Genomic DNA, 19,205 nt, shown 5'->3' with positions numbered 1-19,205 from the left:
GCGCATGCGAACAGTATTGGCCATACCACGGGAATGGTACGTGTGTCTCAGTGCCAGGGGCGGGGGAGAACACTCCATAGCGCCTGGCACTTTTTTTGTATCTGAATCATCCAACAAAAGTTGACGTCACATCCGGTCAAATTGGCGCCCAGCAGCCTGTCTCGGCGAAGTCGAATGATGGCGTCCGGGTCAGGCATGATTTCTTCGAATTTTTGAGCCATCTGTATCAGGAATTGTGAACTGTGGATATGAAAGATGTTGTAAAGATATTGCTTCGACTTCATGAGCAAGGGTTTTCCAAAGAAGTGATTTTTTTCTATTGTTTTGACGGAAAATACGAGACAGCTAAGCGTCGTGTCATGGCGATAATTTCACACTCTCAAAACGAGTGGCGTTCAGACTTTTAGTTCTTGTGGCTTCTGATCGTTCGAAAGCTGAAATTTTAATAGCCTATCCCGTGTGCAACATAATGGAGGAGACATCGTCAGTCATAGTTTGCAGTGTTAACATCGGGAACCTAATTATCACTCGACGTGAAGTGTTGGAAGCCTGTATCTTTGAAGTGTTCCAATTGTCTTCGTTGTAAGGGACTCGTAATCTTCGAGGTGAGTAAATGTAGTTATCTTCATTTCCAGTTTTTTTCTGCCGACGTGAGTACCTTTACATGTGGGCTTTAGATTAATAAGTCGGTTTTGTGCTTCGTAGTTCTTTAAGAAAGACGCAAGTGACGTTTAATTAATAAATAGTTCATATCATGTCCTGCAAGTGCGGGCTTGAGGAGGGGCTTGAGTCAGAAAATGTATCTGCGTGGCCTGGTTCATATTGCTACAGCTAATGTGAGACAGTTGTTAAAGTTATTGATGTCAAGCCATCTTAAGCAATAAATTAAATAGCATTATTGCGAATGACATTATTCCTCAAGTATTGAAAGAAACAACCCCTTCACCCTTTACTTCATCTGCACTCTCACCACTTGGGTGCTCATGGGTTAAGGCTTTTTATACATTTGTACTATAATTATGCACATGTGACATCAAACTATGGTAAGAACAAACAGTATGCCACAAGCCTCAGATAAGAGGCATGACCGATGATCTTGCCTTGTTTTGATGTCCTCTTTGGGTTATCAAAGGACACCGTGGAAGGCCAAATGGACTTTGAAAACTCTTTATGGCTGACAATGTCATTTGTACGTCATATAATTATTTACCAGTTATTTCAGTTATGTTAGTTGGTGCCCAATATTTAAGGGTGGGGAATTGTCTTTTTCTCTGTGTCCAAGGTTGGGGAAGAGAACATTGGTTGTGTTTTCACTAGGACAATTTTAGCTAGATAAAGCCGGAAAAGTCCGGAAATACGGTGAAAACATTTCGTCTTTTGTTTAGCGAGTTAAAAATGCAAGCTGTTTTCACGAGAGAAAACAAGAGATTATCTCGCCTTTAAGACCGGAAAATCACGCAGAGTTATACTATCTCGCGAGATGGTATAACTTGCCCTGGTAAATACTGCAGCCAATCACATTGCACGTAGTGACAGCCGCCTGTCAAGTAATTTGGCAATATTATTTACTAGACGCTAGTCTCGTGTTTCAGTTCGACTCGTGGTTAACTTTGCGAAACAGAAAAACGACAGATGACTTCAACAATACCTCAAAACCAAAACTTTGGTCTTGCCGGATAAGCCCACATGGCCTTGCACTTACGGCGATGAATGTTGTCTTGCCGTTGGATAACATTTCGTCGCATCCTCCTCATCTGTAGAGACGTTAACCGTATCCTCTGAGAGAAACCCCTTCTTTTTGGCATAAATATAGTGAGAATCAACATAATTCGCCTGCTGCCATTTTTGAAAGTTGCACGCTTTTGTAAGTTGAATGTTTAATTTAGCGGCTCAAATTCCGGGTTAAATTGCACAATGAAAACAGATACCATGTTTAACTAGTTAATGTCAGTCTGTAAACAACCACCAAGAAAGAATGTTTGGCCTAGTGAAAACACAACCATTAAGTGAAAAAATATTGCAAATTCCTGGAGTTTATCTAGCAGCAGAAATTGACCCATACATTAAGTTCTAATAATATGGTCTCCTTTGAACCAATGAAATTTTTTTTAAGCGAAACATGTTTGCCAGGTTTTTTAATTAACCCGATCGGTAAGAATTTTTGTAGTTTTAGCTTTTTTGCTTTTATCACTTTTTTATTTTTTATGAATTTGAAGTTTTTAACCCCATCGATGATATCTTTGTAGTTTTAGCTTCAAGTTTGAATTGCTGTTTTTATCATTTTGTAATTTTGTCTTATATATTGTATTTTTTTAACCTTTTGTATATTTAATCTTTATAGGACCTTTCTGAAAACCACGTTTAGTGAACGGAAGCTTCCTAATAAAAGATTATTATTATTATTATTATTATTATTATTATTATTATTAATTCAAAGTTCATTTTGCAGGGGAATTTTGAGTTCTGTTCAATTTAATGAAAAATCAAAAGTTCAATAACCACACATCAGTTCAGTGATAGTAGACCTCAATACAGTAAAAACCCACGTATAAGAACCTAGTGATTTAAGAACCTACAGGCTGAAATTGGGCATTTTAATACCCAAATATATAAGAAGCTATTTAGCCTGGCAAAGAAAAATAGGTTCTTATACAAAAAAAACACTCTTATTGTAAGGCCAAAATACTGGATTTTGTTAGAAATTGTGACATTTCTGAGAAACATACCATGAAAATTATTTGTTTAATACAGTATGTAGTACAATGAAGAAACTTCAAAATTGAAAATCTTTTAAATACAGAGTATAGAATATGTAGTACAGTATAAAATTATACTGGTGTAGTCTTGGAACTTGAATCTGTATAGTGCCCTGACTTTTTGTATCACTATGACAAATCCTACAAATAAGAACCTACTAAGAACCTATTCAGCCTGACTTTGGAAAAACTACCCCAAAATATAAGAACCCATTCAGCCTGAACCCAAAAATTCTAGGTTTTTATACGTGGGTTTTTACTGTATTGTAAGAATAACTATAGGTGAAAGGTTTTTTTATTCCAATGGGGCAGATAAGAGGAAAGGGGAGGGGAGAGGGTTTTACGGGAGCATGGTCCATACAATTCAATAAAAAAACAAAAATTCAAAAACCCACATTCGTTTAGTGACAGTAGACAATTGTAAGAATAACTATATAGGTGAAATGTTTTTTTATTTCAATGGGACAGGTAAGAGGACAGGGTTTTATGGGAGCGTGGTCCATATTTAGAGTAGGCAGAAAGTACAAGTGAAACTAATAAGTATTTATGTATTACAAATAATGGTAACAGGCTTACACTGTACATGCATTTAAAAATCTATTGCCTGCTTATTCATAACCCATTGTTTGTCTTTGTAATCATATTTGGCAACAGCTGCCCAATAATGTAGCTTTTTCTTGTACACAGTTCTACTTCCTTCTTGTCAATAATGCAGATTAGTGACCCGTTGGTAAATAATTTTGTAAAAATCTAGAAGTCCTATGGTTCATTGAAAATCAAAAAGTCAACTAACCATAGCAACAGTTCAAAAAACCCATATCAGTTCAGTGACAGTAGACCTTAAATGTAAGAAAAACTATAGGTGATGTGTTTTCAACTTTCTCTCCCTCATGCTTTTCAAGAAGGCAAATGAGAGGCCTGCTTGTAAATTTCATATTAGTTCAATTCAAAGAAGGCTTAAAAATTCAATCACCACACCAAAACAACAAACCTCCCACCCCTCCCCCCAAAAAGGGGATTATATAAATGTATATTATTTGTTTATTAACCACCTGGGTGATAGCAGACCTCAAACTTAAGAAAATTTACTGGTGTGGGTGTTTTTAGTTCAATGGGTCTTGCAGGTAGGGAAAGGGAAGGAAGTGGACAAATATGTTTGCATTATATTTATAGGGTTTAAAGGTTATATTACCGTGGTTTAGAATTTTCCTCACCTAGATGATATTTTTAGGGATTTAATGTGTTTTTAATTTTTCGTTTTAATTATTTTATTTTTAGAGATTTAAACAAACACTACAAAGGAAAGAGACCGGCAAATCCCCCTGAGACGGCAAGAAAGGAAACAGACAGCGAAAGGAAGAATGCGACAAGACCAGGAGTAACTGCAATGGCCGCTTAGCTATATGATTTATTATAATTTACTATGTGTCAAAGTCTAATAAATGTCTGCTGAGAATTATTTTCACATTGGTGTACAGCATCGTGTTTGATTACATTGACATATTCGTATGATCCAAAATTTGGTCAGCCAAGCTGACCAGCCATAAGCCTTAGCTGAGCAGCCACCCGCTTGGCTTTCATTACTGTTTTTTTTATTTTTTTTTATTTTTTCGGTTTACTTTTTAACTGACTCTTCTTGTCTCTTGACTCTTCTCGCAAGTGCCACAATCCCTGTTTCCCTTTTTGCAAGCTCCTCCATGTCTTCTGCTAACTGCATGCAATCGCAGTTTCTTCCGGTCTTGGATTTTTTTTTTTTAATTTTTTTTGTTGCAAATTTCTTTAAAGGGTTATTTTATTTCCACAACTTAACAAGCACAAACAGTACATTTTATACTACAATATTATAATTACTAAAAAACAGGCTGAATGTTACGGTATTTTAACACACCCCATTTTTTTTTTTTGGTGTTTGTGTGGGGGTGTGTGTGTGTGTGTGTGTGTGTGTGAGGGGAGGGGGACAGGGAGAGCGAGGTACGAACGATAAGAATGGGGTGTGTTAAAATAGTGTAACTTCCGGTCTTGTTGCTTTCTTCCTTTCGCTGTCTGTTTCCTTTCTTGCCATGTCTGGGGGGATTTGCCGGTCTCTTTCCTTTTGAGTTTTTGTTTAAATCTCTAAAAATAAGAGAATTGAAATGAGAAATTAAAAACATTAAATCCCTAAAAATTTCATCAAGGTAAGGAAAATTATCAACCATGGTAATATAATGTGTAAACCTATTAATATAATGAAAACATATTTGCCCACTTCCCTTCCCTTTCTCCCTGCAAGACCCATTGAAATAAAAACACCCACACCAGTAAATTTTCTTAATTTGGAGGTCTGCTATCACTCAGGTCCCAGTTGTTCAAAGGGCGGATAATTTTATCCACTGGATAGTTTGCTATCCAGAAGATAAAATGTGTGCAAGATTTTAATGATAGTCCTATAATTTGTGAATAGAGTAGAAGCATATGTCAAATTTAAGAATGGGATAGTGAGGAAAACTTGCCAAAAGCATTGATTGGAGTACATGTACTCTGCTGGATAGTGACTTATCCAGTGGATAAAGTTATCCAGTCTTTGAACAACTGGGGCCAGGTGGTTAATAAATATATACACATTTATAAAATTCCCCTTTCTGAATTTTTAAGCCTTCCTTGAATTGAACTAATATGAAATTTACAAGCAGGCCTCTCATTTGCATCCTTGACAACCATGAAGGAGAGAAAGTTGAAAACACATCACCTATAGTTTTTCTTACATTTAAGGTCTACTGTCACTGAACTGATGTGTGTTTTTTGAACTGTTGCTATGGTTATTTGACTTTTTGATTTTCAATGAACCATAGGACTTCTAGATTTTTACAAATTTACCAACGGGCCACTAATCTGCATCATTGACAAGAAGGAAGTAGAACTGTCTACGAGACAAAGCTACATTATTGGGCAGCTGTTGCCAAATATAATTACAAAGACAAACAATGGGTGACGGATAAGTGGGCAATAGATTTTTAAATGCGTGTGAGCCCGTTACCATTATTTGATACATAGATACTTGTTAGTTTCACTTGTACTTTTTGCCTACTTTCAAATATGGACCACGCTACCATAAAACCCTCTCCTCCTACCTGTCCCATTGAAATAAAAAACATTTCACCTATATAGTTATTCTTACAAATTTTTTGTCTACTGTCACTGAACGAATGTGGGTTTTTAAATTGATTTTGTGGTTATTGAATTTTTGTTTTTTTATTGAATTGTATGGACCACGCTCCCGTAAAACCCTCTCCCCTCCCCTTTCCTCTTATCTGCCCCATTGGAATAAAAAAACCATTCACCTATAGTTATTCTTATAATATTGAGGTCTACTGTCACTGAACTGATGTGTGGTTTTTGAGCTGATTGTGTGGTTATTGAACTTTTGATTTTTCATTGAATTGAACAGAACTCAAAATTCCTTGTCAAAATGAACTTCGAATTTCATTGGTTCAAAGGAGACAATATTATTAGAACTTAATCAATTTCTGCCGCTAGATAACCTCCAGGAATTTGCAATATTTTTTTACTTTATGTTCTCTTCCCCAACCTTGGACACAAAGAAAAAGACAATTCCCCACCCTTAAATATTGGGCACCAACTAACATAAGTGAAATAACTGGTAAATAATTATATGACGTACAAATGACATTGTCAGCCATAAAGAGTTTTCAAAGTACATTTGGCCTTCCATGTGTCCTTTGATAACCCAAAGAGGACATCAAAAAAAGGTAAGATCATCGGTCATGCCCCTTGTCTGTGGCTTGTGGCATACTGTTTGTTCTTACCATAGTTTGATGTCACATGTGCATAATTATAGTACAAATGTATAAAAAGCCTTAACCCATGAGCACCCAAGTGGTGAGAGTGCAGATGAAGTAAAGGGTGAAGGGGTTGTTTCTTTCAATACTTGAGAAATAATGTCATTCGTAATAATGCTATTTAATTTATTGCTTAAGATGGCTCGACATCAATAACTTTAACAACTGTCTCACACTAGCTGTAGCAATATGAACCAGGCCAGGCAGATACATTTTCTGACTCAAGCCCCTCCTCAAGCCCGCACTTACAGGACAACATGATATGAACTATTTATTAATTAAACGTCACTTGCGTCTTTCTTAAAGAACTACGAAGCACAAAACCGACTTATTAATCTAAAGCCCACATGTAAAGGTACTCACGTCGGCAGAAAAAAACTGGAAATGAAGATAACTACATTTACTCACCTCGAAGATTACGAGTCCCTTACAACGAAGACAATTGGAACACTTCAAAGATACAGGCTTCCAACACTTCACGTCGAGTGATAATTAGGTTCCCGATGTTAACACTGCAAACTATGACTGACGATGTCTCCTCCATTATGTTGCACACGGGATAGGCTATTAAAATTTCAGCTTTCGAACGATCAGAAGCCACAAGAACTAAAAGTCTGAACGCCACTCGTTTTGAGAGTGTGAAATTATCGCCATGACACGACGCTTAGCTGTCTCGTATTTTCCGTCAAAACAATAGAAAAAAATCACTTCTTTGGAAAACCCTTGCTCATGAAGGCGAAGCAATATCTTTACAACATCTTTCATATCCACAGTTCACAGTTCCTAATACAGATGGCTCAAAAATTCGAAGAAATCATGCCTGATCCGGACGCCACCATTCGACTTCGCCGAGACAGGCTGCTGGGCGCCAATTTGACCGGATGTGACGTCAACTTTTGTTGGATGATTCTGATACGAAAATTTGACGAGTCTTCTGCCCCGCCCCTGCTCAGTGCTGATAAGTGTTGTTTACAATTTATTTTGAGCACACAGGTCTGTAAGTGATCCCATCTCCATACGCATTCCCGAGGGAGAACTGTTTTGTGGCTCCCAACCAACAGCTACCACTTGCCTACGGTGGAGTTGGCGCTTAAAGGAGTGCTGTGCACTCGCCGCTGCAGTAAAGGGTCTCTGATACGCGGGTTTATCCCGCTCGTTGACCCGACGGCTATGCCATGCTGATGAGCCCCAATAAGGGCGAAACAGCTGTCCATGGCTGCCACTGCCCGGGTGATAATGGTAATGGCCATACTACGGGGTTGGTACGTGTCTCAGTGCTGATAAGTGTTATCTCATTTCATGCCATGTCCTGTCATGTCATCTTATGTTATTTCATGTCACGTCTTGCCATCTCATTTTATGTCATTTCATGTCATATCATTTCATTAGATATCGCCTTATCTCATCTCATCTCATATCGTCTGATTTCACTAACGTCATCTCATTTCATCCCATCTCTTTACTGCTACTTTGGTCTTTGTTTAATGTGTTTTGTTTCAAATATAGATAATGATGATGATGATGATGATGATCCCATCTCATCTCATCCCATTTCATTTCACTTTATCTCATCAGTCCTCTATCTTATCGAACTCGCTATCCACAGCAGTTTCCACGATGTGGCCATGATTACTATCGTGGGACATGTGACAAATTAGACTACTATTACTAGAGTACTATTAATCGTGTATTACCTGAGAGAGAATCTCAAAGGCAACGGCTGCGTGATGGTTTTCCAGAGGAGAGATGTCATTGTAGCGGATGGCAAGCTCTGTTTGGGCATTGATCTGGTATCTGCAGTGAGTCATCAATGTTACCATTTAATAGTAGGGAAGCTAAGCTGGATTTTATCAGTTTCCTTTTTTCCTTAAGATATTACTAAGACAAAAAATAGGTCACAAGAAGAAAGGGACTGCAAAATGTTCAGTAGGTCATTCCTTCACCTATTAAGGAACAACTTATGAGAATTTATTATGTGAGGCCTGATAAATCTGTCTTGTTTCTGCAGTTTTCTCCCCTTCCCCACTAAAAAGAAAGCTATTGTATGTTAAAGAAGGGTGGGGCAGGGAAAATTTAATGAAAAATTCTTACAGAGAAAATTTAAATCGATGCCATAAACCACCAACCGATTAGTTTCTGCGGTCAACCTTCAATGGCGAGCCTCAACATCAATTTTTAATCAGGAATTCAAAGTTTAAGTTTGGCTATAAGAAAGACGTTCACGTGGGGTTTAAAAAACCGTGAAATTTAAACCGATTTCATTCTGTGCAAACCGACCATTTAAACGTTGTCTACAGTACACACTGTCAATAAGGCATATAGCACACAGACCAGACACTGAGACGTTCATCTACTTGAAATGGCCCGCTTTTGGAAACCAAGGTCTACAGATTATCTTAAACCATGTTCTAAGAAAGACTTTGTTTAAATAATCAGGACTAAAAGTTCCGCTAGCCAAAAAATATGGACCGTCTTTACAATCAACAATCAACGAAAAAAACCTCTTTGAGAAACTAAATCCATCTCTTAATAAGTTAGCACAATTTTTCCATCAACGTTCAAAGGTCTCAGTAAAACTGCTAACTAAAAAGGTATTTTATGTCAGAAATATTAAGCTTGTGCCTCTGAACTCACGTGTTGTTAAATCCTGGATGATCAAGATCGTGACAAACACAAGACGTCATCAATATAAGCAGGTCCATCTTGGAAAGCATGTCTCTCAGAGAGCAAAGATGGATAGTGCAGTACATCTACAAACAAAACAAATTTAGGGTTTTTATTTCGATTCAGCAACTGTAGAGGAGAGGGGTGCAGTGGTAAGTGCTTTAGTCTTTTAGTCAGAGAAAGACAAGTGGTTCAAGGCTAAGTTTATATTGTTTCCTTTGACAAAAAACTTAACCACCCGTTGTCTCTCTCCATCCAGATATACAAATGGCGACAGCAAACTGTTGGGGGGGGGGGATGTAACAAAATTTTTAGGAAAATCTTGCGGAGGAGGGAGAAGTTGAAGTCCTAGCTGCTTCCTGCTGCTCCATGATACAGAAAGCAGAGCTGGCAGCCCTAACAATTGTTAAGGTCTCCCTATTTTCTTGTAACAATTTGTACCCAGGAAGCCTGTGCCATTTTTCGGCTGGGCTTCGCAACAATTACCTGGCATGAAAAATGTTCTTACCATTTGAGTGACACAGAAGCAATGACGAAAATTGTGAAATGGGTTGTGTCTGTAGTTTTGTTGAATGGATGCCTAAGGTATACAAAAAAGAAGAGATAAGTAATGTAGCTCTCACTGTCAACTTCAGTATTGCTTTATTTAAAAATGACCGTTTCGTGGAGAAAATTTCGATTAGTTTCATAGTTATTGTCTAAAGTTTTTTTGTGTTTGTGTTTGAATGCTTATGTAAACAGATAGCCAGAATGATTCCATAATAAAAATGAGCTGAAATCGTTTAAATTAACCTAGTCTTTCGTTGTTTGTCTTATGACGTAATGACTTAGGACGCCTGTGTCAACATTTGTTTCACTGCAGATTTACAGTTGAACTCGATACAGCAATCCTTTGACTGCGATCAGCTTGTCTTATGCCAGCGACGAGATAGACTGAGAGAAAATAAGGGGACAGAGAGGGAAACTAGGGACTTTCGCTGGGATATGTGAATTTCAATTAATTTATTTTTAGACATCGTGTAAACGGAAGTCGGTTTCCCAAGACGTCAGCGCAAACGGTCATTGTGGTATCACAGGAAGTCATCGGAACGTTCCAACGTTGCCTTGTGTAATGGCGGCTGTTGAATATTCGGTTTGACTCCTTAGTGGCATTTACAGTAGCCTAGATACGTTTGCGGGCGTCTCGGGAAACAGACGTCTAAAAATAGCTTAAGTGAAATTTACATATCCCAAAGGCTATAGTAGGGGTCTCTCTTTCTGTCGCCTTATTTTCTCTTGGGTAGATTGATTACACGCCACCGTGTGTGTCACAATGGTCGGATCGTTCCTCGTTCGTGGAGACAATAATGCAGTACAAATAACACTTCCTAACTGAGTACATTATAGGGGAAACTCACGATGATTCATTCTATTTTTATTGCTCCTAAGACGGTGAACAACCACGACTACCTTCATAAACTGAAAGCTTAAGCTAGATTCGAGTGGTGCTGTAAGGTAAAATAATTTTTTTATAAAAAATGATGATGATGATGATGATGATGATGATGGTGATGATGATGATGATGAAGATAAGGTACCGTGACGGTCAGTAAATCACATCTCGGTAACATTTTGAATGATGTTTGTGTTTTTTGTTTTTTTGTTTTTTTTGTTTTTTTAAGTAAAACTAGGAATCACCAGTTCCCAGTTGGCTTGATTAGTATTGGCAAGGCCTTGGCTTGGAGTCCGGTCCAAGGCTGATATTTCTTTGCACCTGCCAGTGTTGTTAACCATGACTGCGATATTCTCCTTCACTCAGAGGGAACTAGAAATAGCTGCCATTGCAGTTATCAGCGGTTGTGCATTGTCCACAAAGAAAATTTTGACTTCAGGCTCAACTGTTAGTACTTTGTTGTTTGTTGAAATAGATATTGACCTGTTGTTATACTTTTTTACTTACCAAGAACCTCCTCAACACAACGAGGTTGATTTCAAAGTGTTCAGTTATTCCCAGGTCACTGTACATATGTTCCAACAACGACAGCATCTGAAAACGAACAGGTATGAGAATTTAACAGGAAGGGATGGGTTGAAAATTGAGCCAAAGTGGCGTATTACAAGAAATTCTATTTGTAACACTCTAAAATGGCCCAGACAGATTAATGCGACATCAGAGGTATTTGCTAAGGTATTTTGCACAACTGTTCAACTGTTTAAGCGACCAGACGATTTAGAACTCTGGAGCATACGGAATCAACACTCATTTTTCACCATACACCGCCAAAAGTGTTCACTGTGCTTGATTCCCGCTGTTCACTCGAGTCCAGTTTCCTCAGGAAGCGCGGGCTTATTTCTACGAAAAGCAGCTGGTTATCGTGCTTGAGCCTGTACCTGTAAGTAATTTTATTATCCCTTTCCCACAGAAGGCTAACTCAATGTGTTTCATAATCTTGGAAGACTTTAAATGTTTATATTTCCAATTTTGTGCATGTAAAATAGCTTTTTCGGGTCCGAAATCCGTTTCGGAAGTTTGAGGAAAGCACGTGCCTCATGTTGAAATTGCATGTGATAAGATAGTACACTTTCATTTTGTACAATATTATTTTAGAAAACAAATTACCATATAAAAACACTGATTGACAAATCTCATTTGAATGTTGCACTATAGACTACCGTTCACGTCAACCTTGCTGACGCTCGCAACTGTTGTAACTGGAAAAAGTGGAATTTGAAGCTTTTAAAAAACCTCCAACATTTCCAGAGCAAATTCCATTTTATTTGAGCTCCACCGAAATATTGTAATTTATTAACCCTATTTATTTAAGCTGATCGTGATGTTGTCTCGATACCTCATTCGGCTCCCAATGCCAGACGTTGAAAATGGGTTCCTTCAGCTGTTCCACAGTGGTCTGAGAAAGGGTGTACTGCGAAGAATTTCAAAAGTCGAGAATGAGCACATATCATTAAGAAATGAAAGACCGTATTGAGCTAGGGTAAAAACATAAATAGGAGAATAACAAAATGTTGTGGAAATACGAACTGGGAAGGGTATTTTATCTGCTATTTCTTCTTTCTTTCTATCTAAATGCAAAATGATTTTTCTTCTGGCCCAATTCCACTACCCAGAGTTTTACTAAGGCGTAATAATCTTGCGAATCCACAGCATTTCAAACATTAAGCAATCAAGCTTTCCCTGACATTTCTTTAGGATGGTGAAGCTGCTTCGGTCAGCTAGCAGGTCGCCAATTGTGTCAACTTGGTGATCATTCTTCAGCTGTTTCCCGATGGCGGACATTAGACATTATATGCTCATCAATGCGTTGGTGTAGATGACGGCTGGTGTAGCCTTAATTTAATTTATTTTATTTCACACCTTTACTTTCTGTATAAATTATCTTTTCTGTTACATTCTTTACTTCATAATGGTGGCAAGGTGACACCGAAACGTCGTTCCGTTTTTTCGCTTATTTTTATAGTCAACTGTATTTCTAAATTTAATCTTATACTTTATTTGACACTGAAAACCTGCCTTAAAGGGACAGTGTCCGCGGCCATTTTTAAGCACAATCTTGAATCCAAAGGACAATCGGGAGCCCCAAGATAATGGCCTAATTTATTTGTAACGGCTATTCTAGTGCTTGGAAACTACTCACAAATTATTTCGGCCACAGATGGCCAATATGGAAATGGGTATACCAAACTTGTGAGCTGACATTTTCAAGTCTTGCATTAAAATTGGCCCAAGAAAATTTAATAATCTACATGCACTTCACATTTTCATTTTTCAATTTGATCTAGAAAGTGTTCCGGCCCAATTAGTGCTTTGCATTGATACTGGAATAAAATGAGTTATTTATTTTATTTTATATATATGCCCAACGTGTTTAATTTTCTACCAAAAACTGGGATAATGACACTGCCCCTTTTCACCACAGTCAAAAGTTTTAAAAAATCTTAATTTCAATCCAAATACAAATCGAAAAGCATAGATGATTTAACTGAACGACTGTTTGTATTCCCAATTTGCTCGCCGAAACAAGTGAGGAACGTTGCACCCAAATAATTTTTCTTCAGTTGAAGTGCTTGTCACAAGCTAATTTTAAGATCACTCTAGATGGTTTGTAACCAATCCTTGCAGATCCAAAAAGACAACGGTATGGCGGCCATGCTGGATGACAAAAAAATGGTCCTGTCATCCTGATGGCTGCCACACAATTGTCTTTTGGATCTCTAGGGACTGGTTGCAAACAACCTAGTAAAGGTCTCGGGCCCGAATCAACGATCGCTCGATTTTCCTTCCCACCTACCTTCACGAAGTCTGGCATCGGCCTTGAAATACTAAGCTTTCTTCCTTTGTTGTTCTTGTTAGTCACGTTATCTTGTATAGCTTGCCAGGTGATTCTACGATTGAAGGAAAAAAAAGTACATGAATCAATTGGACATACTAAGGCAGTTTCGTTTAATTCAGTCTTCCTGTATTTCTTAATTAGAAAAGTTGGCCTTTCTCAGCCTCAAAGTTCCTATAACTAAGGTTCTTATGTCATAAAAGGGCATCAGTAATGGTGTTGAAGTATTACCTGTCTTGACGAATCTGTTCTCGTATTTCAGTGATCTCCGCGCTCAAGTGCTGCATTTCAATGGCCTTGAGTGCTTCCACTGGTTATAAGAAATAATACGAATGAAATCATCATATTCTTAAGGGACCCAGAGCAGTTGATAAAAAAGGCACATTAATAACTGAGATTAAAGTTATTGGCTTACGTTGTTCGTTTCTTGTGCTATCGTGTCGGATCTAATCCAAATACGCATAAAGGGAGTACAGGAAACCAACAACGCAAATTTTCTTAATTTATCTCTTTTTCTCAACTATTTTCTTTTTTTTTTCTTAACTATCTTGAAGTTATTTCCTTACGGAATCGTATATTTTGAACATTTGTTCTAGCTTTCACCGAACTTTCGGTATTTTTCTGCAAGATTTAAGACGATTCAATTGAAAGCTCAAGTTAAATCGCCGTCACCTACACGGCGCTGGCTGGCGCTTGCCACTGAGAAATTTCAACTTGATTTTGACTTTTATAACGCGAATTTTGATTGGTTCATGTGTTGCAGATGCGCCTTTTTTGTTGGCTAGGGGCAAATTTGATTGTCCAGAGCTTGTATTGAGAAAATCTATTTCAATCAAGGAATAAATAAACAAAATTTCTCTTCATTTCTCGAATTATTTTTGAGAAATATTTTATATAAAGCAGTAGAGGACTTTTACGGTGTTAACATAGCCTCATCTCGGGGATTTGGGAGAATTCTCGGACGTTATGCAAACCCGAGACGCAGTCAAGAGTTTGCATAACTGTCTCGAATTCTCCCAACCCTCCTCGTGTTTAGATGAGGCTATGTAAACACGGAAAAAGTCCTCTATTGCTTAAATATAATAGGCCTTATCACCATTTTCGACGCCATTTTGACGAGTAGGCAAGCAAGTCTTGAAATAACAGTGTTTGTATGGAAATCCGATGTCAAATAATTTTCATAAAACATCGCTCCTGAAAAATCCATGAATTGGAAACAGTTTAGGCACTATGCAAAGGATTTTACAGAAAATAACAGAGGAATGTGGCTGTGCTAGAAAGCATCTAGTTGCGTTTTGACATGTCCATACATTTGTCTGTATAACGAACCAGCCGGGAACCGCTACTAAAAATAGTTAGGGAAAAAATACAGGGAAATGTATGGAAAGTTCAAAACACATGGCTCGTCACGCAATCTTTCCTCGTTGGGGAGGAATGATTGCGTGACGAGCCAAAAGAGCGTCTGCGAGGGAGGCTTCTAAAAAGGTAAACTTTTTAGCATTGCCTTCGTGTTTTGGCGAGGGTTCAGACTGACACCTACAATTCTTGAATGAGAGAATCGTTTTAATACTTGAGGTAAGACAAGAGAAACTAAAGCGAAGCCCTAGCTGGAGCTGAAAGTTGACGATCTTTGTTAAGGTGAGACTGAAATTACTGGATCCGAAATAAAGAGTGTTTCAGTTTTGAGAAAATTGGCAGCTGGAATAAAGGTTAGTTTCGATATTTCGATCCTTTAGTGTATTACTGAGTTCCTGTTTCAGACGTTTTAATAGTCTATGAGCCTGAACTTCTCTCAATTATGACGAGGGAACTGATGTTTTGACGTCAGTCTATGGATCCACGAGCCGCAGGCGAGCAGATCCACAACAACCATGGCAATGGGCATATGCCACACGTTCGCATTCAAGCCCTATCAGCACGCTGGATGTTCAGTCCCATGAACCTAGTTTAATGGTCTTAGCTCCCACAAGTCTCCTGTAGCTCAGCGGCAGAGCATCCGAACTAGTCATCGGAAGGTCTTAGGCTGAACTCCTGATAGGAGCAGTTGGATTTCCTTTCTCCGGGTATTACTCACAGAATAATTCATCATGCTCAACCTTGACAATGTTCAGAATGTTATGAAGAAATTTATCATCAAAAAGAGGACAGGCGCACAAAAGCTGACTCCATTTTCTTAATTTGATTGTCTTTGCTCCATTTCATACCTTCCACTTTCCTTTCCAAGTGCGCCAACTGTTTGGCGAGTTCAGATTTTAGCTGAGACACCGTAAAGGTACTGTGAATAGAAAAGAAAGAACACGGCTAATGTACTGATATAGAGCTCAGATTACTTATATGTCTATTTTCATTAACTGGACTTTATTATCGCCTATTTTCGCTTTTAAATTTTCTGCACGGCGCTTTTTTGGATTCCATATCCGGTATCATACGGTTTCCCAATTATTACACACAAAAGAAGTTCTGCTTCCTGGCAATTAGTCAACGATGACAACGACGCTAGCGAGAACGTCAGAAAACAAAACACTGGCTCTGCACGTGCGTTACACACTTTGGTACATTTCTTTGTCGTACTCTGCAAAACAGCGACGTGAAATGACCGCATTCAAAGTTTTATGGAGAACGTGAACGCATGATGATTCATTTTCCCTTCTCTTTCTGAACTTTAAAGCCGCCCCTACGATTGACGTTAGCTCCTGGATGGTTCGGCCACTTTACACAAGCTAAATGAGTATAAATCATCGAAAATTTATTCCGCAGAAAATGCGAATGAATTGGTCATTGTACAGTTGTGCGCTAAGTGACCTGGCCTTGGATTGGAAACGAGGCTGGGGTGACTTTGTTTTGATACAAACCTCATTGCTTTTCATATGTAAATATGTTTTTTTATGCCAACTAATTTGCATTTACATACGAACATTAGTGAGGTTTGTATCAAAACAGGGTCACCCCAGCCTCGCTTACAATCCGAGGCCAGGTCACTTAGCACAGAACTGTAAAATGGCGTATTAAATGCTAAATGCTATCTCCAGTTTTCAAACTAAACTTTGAAATTTGGACAATCTTCTTAACAATTTAAGTCAATTTGTTGTAAGAGTGTAGATTCTCTCTAACACGATTTGACACAATCGCGTTAGTAAAGAAAATTGGTCCTTATCTGAAATGTATTGACTGCTTTCTATCACTAGCGAGATTGAAGATAACCTGAGTGTACCTGATAAACTTGTCAGCAACCTGGCTAAGCACGTTTGCAAAGACCTCCTCGTCGCCTGAAATTTGAAATAAGCCTGAGTTAGTTTAATTGGAAAGATATGATCAATGTACAGAGTAATCTGGAATACTGTATCAGAGTAGAGCGGTTTTCAATTGAGTGTCGAAAGTAATTGGCGGTTTTGTTTTAAGGCGCTCTGTGCTGACTAAAACTCGTGCCACTTTCCCAGCCAATGAGAAGGAAAACCAAAACCAATCGGGAATTGCTCGCCACGCGTTTCCCGCGCTTGGCACCAGTTACATGTCGTTACTTAGAATTCTAGTTGGCTCACTGAACTCATGGTTTACGCCTGTTATGATTGGTTAGTGTGATAACTTTGGCTTTGGTTTAATGACACTTAAATGACCCCCCCCCCCCCCCTCCTCTCCCTCCTCCTCCTCCCTAATATTTTCCAATTCAAGAGTCGGCTGGAAATGGGTTCAAGCAGCATTCATCAAATACTGTACATTCCCAGCAACCGATGAAAGTTAGCGTCTAAACAACTCAGTACTTCAATAAACGTTGTCATCGTTACAAAACTTCAAGAAGAAACACGGAGAGAACGTTTATATATTTTCTTTCGTTTTCTTACAGTAAAAAATGAGAAAAGAATCATAGAAAGAATCATAACTGCCTACACAACCTTTCGTTCTTGTCGAGTAGGCGAAATCCGACAACGCGTTAATTGAAAAAGCTATAGATCACCAAATGTGTCAAGTGTCATTTATTCACATTGAGATTATACTCCGTAAAACACCTTCGTCAGCAAACGTAGCAAACGGTAGGCATTGAGAATTTGAGTCACACTAGCCACTTTGAATTAGGTACTGTACAGCTAGAATCAAATGTTGCCTTAGTTATATTAAAGAATTATTCCTTACAGCGCCCTAACGGGAATTCAATCAGAGGACTAAATTGGCTTGAATCACCTTGCAGCTTTAACTGAACCGTAATGTGAACACAGCTTACTGGTTTATCAGCTTTCTGATCAACAAAAAACCTAAATCAACAACGGCGAATACCCACGTAAAAAGAATATGAAACTCTCAGTAAGGGTTTCAGAGAAATCGCTTATGAATAAAACTTTGAAGTGAATTTTGAGTGGCTCACGAAGTATCTCTGAGATACAGAAAGCATTTGACGCCCTTACCGTGTCTTGAATGCATGTTGCCGATGACAATCTGATATGGTGAACTGAAATATGAAAAGGAAACTCAAAAAATGACATAAAATGTCAAGCAGGGCTCAGTTGTTCGAAGCCCGATTAAGCTAATCCTGGATTAACGTGAACTTTGATTCGAGTTTAATAAATAATCAATAAAGATTCTTCCAAAATAGTTTTGGCCCTCAGTCTTGACTTGGACTTTTCTTTACCTTTAGCTTGAAATTACGCTTTGAAATCACTTTTAAAGAGCGAGATGAAAGCCTCGATTAACTTTTAATCGTAGATTAGCGTTAATCGGCTTTCGAACAACCCGCCCCGGGATTAAATTCCTTTCAAAAATTGATTGGTATACCTTGTTACGATTGTTTGAAAAGTAGGCTGTATACATACCGTTGTGTGTTTGAAGGAAGGTTGGGCTCGATACATACTGTGCTTCCATCCTGGGTTTTTAACATCATGTTAGACCACCTAGAATGTCACAATAAGTGTTTGGTTCCTATAGACAAGACCCTCAGTTTTTGCTCAAACTGCATATCTTCATGTAACCGACTAATCATGTCACATCGCAAGCGGAATTTCGTCCGCTGGAGTTATTCAATAAAGTTTCACCACCCCCACCGATAAAGCCTTAACACTTTCACGTACTAAATTTTACCAAACTGGTAATCCCTTCACTTCCGTGTAAAACCTCAGAGATAAGGGGTGAGTTGCATAAAGTTTAACGTCGGCGTAACTGCTACCGCCAGACCTTCAGCCCAGTCACATTCAGTATTTTAACGTCTGACAATAGCGTTTACACCCGCCGTTAAGTTTTATGCAACTCGTCCAAGGAGTTAAAAAAAAGTAACTAAACCGTCTCAATTTTTCAAAAGGCATCATAATATATATATTTAGCCAAGCCTAAAAGCGGAACTCCACAATTCCTGTTTAGGCGGGAGTAAACCTGAAAGCCGTTTCCATGCCGCTTAAAATCGGTTTAATAGAAATATCTCGTTCACGTTTCAAGCAATCCAGAACTCTCTGCTTATCCCGTAAATCTATGTTGCTGGGTGTTTTGTGAATTTTTAGGTGAATTTTGGGTATATTTGGGAGTTTTTCTAGAAGGATTGGTAAGATTAAGAGAAATAAGAAATATTGAAGGTTTAGAAAAGTTTTAAAATTAGAATTTGTAGTTAATAATTAATAGACGGATACCAAGTTAGTCCACTATAA

General features: G+C 38.3%; 1 protein-coding gene and 2 long non-coding RNA genes across 3 annotated transcripts in view; 1 reads left to right on the top strand and 2 right to left on the bottom strand.

Annotated features, from left to right (window-relative positions):
• Positions 1 to 19,205, bottom strand: part of LOC146469309 (high affinity cGMP-specific 3',5'-cyclic phosphodiesterase 9A-like) — a 30,112-nt gene that overhangs the window by 6,896 nt on the left and 4,011 nt on the right. Inside the window, exons 3-13 of the mRNA XM_085123336.1 lie at positions 18,384 to 18,461; positions 17,979 to 18,022; positions 16,793 to 16,847; positions 15,786 to 15,856; positions 13,813 to 13,891; positions 13,543 to 13,636; positions 12,085 to 12,159; positions 11,196 to 11,282; positions 9,765 to 9,836; positions 9,227 to 9,342; positions 8,287 to 8,386 (exon numbers count right to left, since the gene is read on the bottom strand). Of these exons, the coding sequence (XP_084979462.1) occupies positions 8,287 to 8,386; positions 9,227 to 9,342; positions 9,765 to 9,836; positions 11,196 to 11,282; positions 12,085 to 12,159; positions 13,543 to 13,636; positions 13,813 to 13,891; positions 15,786 to 15,856; positions 16,793 to 16,847; positions 17,979 to 18,022; positions 18,384 to 18,461 (871 nt within the window). The remainder of the gene's footprint in view (positions 1 to 8,286; positions 8,387 to 9,226; positions 9,343 to 9,764; positions 9,837 to 11,195; positions 11,283 to 12,084; positions 12,160 to 13,542; positions 13,637 to 13,812; positions 13,892 to 15,785; positions 15,857 to 16,792; positions 16,848 to 17,978; positions 18,023 to 18,383; positions 18,462 to 19,205) is intronic.
• Positions 59 to 4,221, top strand: LOC146469311 (uncharacterized). Its single transcript, XR_014867220.1, has 2 exons — positions 59 to 605; positions 4,035 to 4,221. It is a non-coding gene; the product is annotated as an uncharacterized LOC146469311 (long non-coding RNA).
• LOC146469310 (uncharacterized) lies at positions 3,192 to 7,389 on the bottom strand. Its single transcript, XR_014867221.1, has 2 exons — positions 7,001 to 7,389; positions 3,192 to 4,868 (listed from the first exon to the last, which is right to left on the bottom strand). It is a non-coding gene; the product is annotated as an uncharacterized LOC146469310 (long non-coding RNA).

The sequence above is a fragment of the Pavona decussata genome, unplaced genomic scaffold (assembly GCF_977016875.1).
Source record: "Pavona decussata unplaced genomic scaffold, jaPavDecu1.1 SCAFFOLD_124, whole genome shotgun sequence".
Taxonomy (NCBI): Eukaryota; Metazoa; Cnidaria; class Anthozoa; order Scleractinia; family Agariciidae; genus Pavona; species Pavona decussata.
This window is presented reverse-complemented; position numbering and strand designations above follow the sequence as displayed.